We start from the raw sequence: 3,534 nt of genomic DNA, 5'->3' as shown, positions 1-3,534 counted from the left end.
ATCTAACAACACAGACACAGGCTGTTTTCCCACTGCTCGGGTGTAGTGGGCTGCACTGGACTACCCCCACAAGGAGCCCACTCATACACAAACCAGCAATACATGTGTATCTCCCTCTTCTCTTCAGAACAACCAGCCACTTCCTGCTTGCTTTAGCCTAAGACACCGTATAAAAATAGAAGCTTTATATAGTTCCTCCAGTGATGTAAGCATGAGTGAGGAACACCCCCCCCCCCCCAGAGAGTGATACCTTTACCAATGCAAATTGACATCCCGGGGGGCTCCTGCCAGCCCACAGCTGCACTCCAGTAGGCAGAGCCCTCCTGTGACTCCCATATGGAAGCCGCGTATGGTGTCCACACTCTCCCCAGCACCTACAGGAGTGAGCCCTGAAGGCACTCCTCCGCTCTTTGTTCTGAGGACCACCAGGTGACCATTCAGGACAGACCAAGCAGAGTATTCGGATCTTCCCAGCTCACACTGTCTGAGTGTCTAGTGCCGGATGCTCTATATAAAGCCAGCCTTTCTTTCCACCCTCGAGACCCAGGTTATACCTTCAGGGTCTCCTGAGAGTCAAAAGTACAACTTAAAATGTACTTGCCAAATTAAATTTGAAATTTGGAAGTAGGAACGTGTTTAGACTCAAGGAGCGTTGTTCTCAAGAAAAATAAACAGTATACTGAAACATTTTCAAGGTGGTATATTCTCCATTTCATCCACAACCCTCTAGCCCTTGATTCCTGAACATAATGCATCCAATTTCAAAACTTGTTCTGTATGTTGTAATTTTTTTAAATGTTGTAATTTTTAAGTGATGTGTTTCCTAAAATATTAAATATGCAGTATTTAGGACAAGTATGTGCATTCGTCTGCTAACATTAATATATAAGCAAGTTTATCAATAATTTGAATGTTATTTTTCCTAACAGTAATGGTGGTAGTAGTCTCTTGACTCTGTCCTTAGCCCAAGCCGTGATTCCAATAAGAGATAGGTAACACATATTCAAAGATTTAGAGCACAGGGCAGTAAGATTTTGTCATCTTCTGGTGAACCGAATCAAAGCTGAAGACTAAATGACACTTTGGTGGTATAACTGGGAACAGCTTCTGTAATAAAGAAAAAATAGAAATATAACTTAGATATTTATTTACTTATTTACCTTTTTTGTTTGTTTGTTTTCAAAACAGAGTTTCTCTGTGTGGAGCTGGACCAGGCTGGCCTTGAACTCACTGAGATCCACCTGCCTATGCCTCCTGAGTGCTGGGATCAAAGGAATGCATGCTATCATTTTGGTTCACAAATAGCCACAAATAATTTTTTTTTTTTGTCAATTTAGATCATTTTAGATGTTTTTTGTTTTGGAGCTTTTTTTTTTTTTTTTTTTTGGTTTTTCGAGACAGGGTTTCTCTGTGTAGCCCTGGCTGTCCTGGAACTCACGTTGTAGACCAGGCTGGCCTCAAACTCAGAAATCTGCCTGCCTCTGCCTCCCGAGTGCTGGGATTAAAGGCGTGGTGCCCAGAGGTTTTTTGTTTTTTTTTTTAAAAAGATTTATTTATTTATTACATGTAAGTACACTGTAGCTGTCTTCAGACACACCAGAAGAGGGTGTCAGAACTCGTTATGGATGGTTGTGAGCCACCATGTGGTTGCTGGGATTTGAACTCGGGACCTTTGGAAGAGCAGTCAGTACTCTTAACCGCTGAGCCATCTCACCAGCCCTTAGATGGTTTTTACATGGTCCCAACTCACCTCTTTCTTTAAGGTCTTCAATATATGCTTTCATAAATTCCTTATCAAAATGCTGGCGGTCCTGCTCGCTCTCTACTGTGTCTTCAGTGTCTTGACATCCGGTCTTATCAATGGGATTGTCCACAAGGCTTACAAATCTGTAGGGAAAGTACAGAAAGTTCGTGTGTTTACTGGGAATGTTCAACAGCAAAACTCCTCTTCTGTGTGTTGGAGAGATGTCTCCGCAGTCAAGATCACTGGCTGCTCTGCCAGAGGGCCTGGGTTTGATTCCCAGCACCCACACGCTGGTCACAACCACCGTCTGGAACTTTGGTTTCAGGATAGCAGGGGTATATATCTATATTTACTCCTTGATTACCTTCTTAGCAGCATTTACACAGTATGAAGGTATTTTCCTTCTGGAACAGTGGTTTCTCTAACACATCCATTTATCCATTCTTCCTTTTCTCTACTGAGCCACACGCAATTCATCCATCTTTTTCTTTAATCATCCCCCATGTGGCTCAGTTGGCAGAGCGCCTCCCTAGCATGCACACAGCCCTGGTTCTGATCCCTAGCATCACATAAACTGAGCATGCCTGTACTTCCCATACTCAGGTGGTGGAAGCAGGAGGGTGAGGAGTTCAAGGTCATCCTCCGCTGTGCAGTGAGTTTGTGGCTGAGCCACAGAAGACCCTGTCTAATAGAAATTAAGAGACACAAGTCAACCAATCAAAAGTCAGCCAATCAGAAGTCAGCCAATCAGAGGTCAGCCAATCAGAAGTTAGCCAATCAGAATTCCGTTTTCCTCTATCTTGTTCGCAATACACTGTCTAAGAATTTGGGTCTCGGGGCTGGTGAGATGGCTCAGTGGGTAAGAGCACCCAACTGCTCTTCCGAAGGTCAGGAGTTCAAATCCCAGCAACCACATGGTGGCTCACAACCATCCGTAACGAGGTCTGACTCCCTCTTCTGGAGTGTCTGGGGACAGCTACAGTGTACTTACATATAATAAATAAATAAATAAATCTTTAAAAAAAAAAGAATTTGGGTCTCCATCTCTTCATAATGATAAATGAAGATGTATGAGAAGGTTCCCGAGGGCACAGTCTCCTGACTTGTTTTCTATCCATTCGGGAGAGAGCAAGACTTCACCCCGATTAGAGCCTGTATCACCTTTGCATAGATGGCTGTCTTTGTTTTGGGGATCACTGAGGAAATCAGAAAGATGATGCAAACAGAAAGGATTCCTTGAACAGTGTCTGCTCTATCCAGGGCAACAGGGATGTGACAAACGAGAGGTCTAGCCTGTGCCCCCACCTTGTGCTGTCCAATGCTGGCAAGTGGTGTTTGTAGCTCTATTTAATGACTATACTCCTCGGGCATTCGATAAACAAACCCCTTCAACTCCTGTAGAAAGTGGAGCAAGGTTAGAGTCTCCGGAGTATGAGAATCATCTAATCAGCCTCTAATCTAATCTAATGTCCTGGATGGAGCCAGAGGTGATTGGCTCTTGCCCCTGTGCAGGGATGCTGGGGGCCCGCCCCTTCCGGTGTACTCACTTCAAAGGCGTGGAGGCATCGCAGAGGGCGGTGGGGAACTCCACCAGGTGATCCCCACTGACAACCAGCAAGGTGAGCTTTTTGAGGTTGAGCATGGCTTGAGGAAGGTAGGTCAGCTTGTTTTTATACAGCAGGAAACCTTGTAGCTCTTCCAGCCTGCAGAGAAGCAAGGGCTCGGCTTATTTACCACCAACCGTGTGTGTGTGTGTGTGTGTGTGTGTGTGTGTGTGTGTGTGTGTGTGT

At 44.8% G+C, this 3,534-nt stretch overlaps 1 protein-coding gene across 2 annotated transcripts in view; it reads right to left on the bottom strand.

The window, feature by feature from the left end:
* Positions 1-677: 677 nt before the first annotated feature.
* Lrrc2 (leucine rich repeat containing 2) overlaps positions 678-3,534 on the bottom strand; it is a 23,582-nt gene continuing 20,725 nt past the window's right edge. For both annotated transcript variants that reach the window (XM_029481045.1, XM_029481046.1), the window contains exons 7-9: positions 3,292-3,447; positions 1,751-1,887; positions 678-1,107 (exon numbers count right to left, since the gene is read on the bottom strand). In XM_029481045.1, the coding sequence (XP_029336905.1) occupies positions 1,058-1,107; positions 1,751-1,887; positions 3,292-3,447 (343 nt within the window). In that variant the 3' untranslated portion in view covers positions 678-1,057. The remainder of the gene's footprint in view (positions 1,108-1,750; positions 1,888-3,291; positions 3,448-3,534) is intronic.

This window comes from Mus caroli, chromosome 9 (assembly GCF_900094665.2).
Source record: "Mus caroli chromosome 9, CAROLI_EIJ_v1.1, whole genome shotgun sequence".
Lineage (NCBI taxonomy): Eukaryota > Metazoa > Chordata > Mammalia > Rodentia > Muridae > Mus > Mus caroli.
The sequence above is the reverse complement of the archived record's forward strand: the minus strand, read 5'-3'. Positions and strand labels throughout refer to the sequence as shown.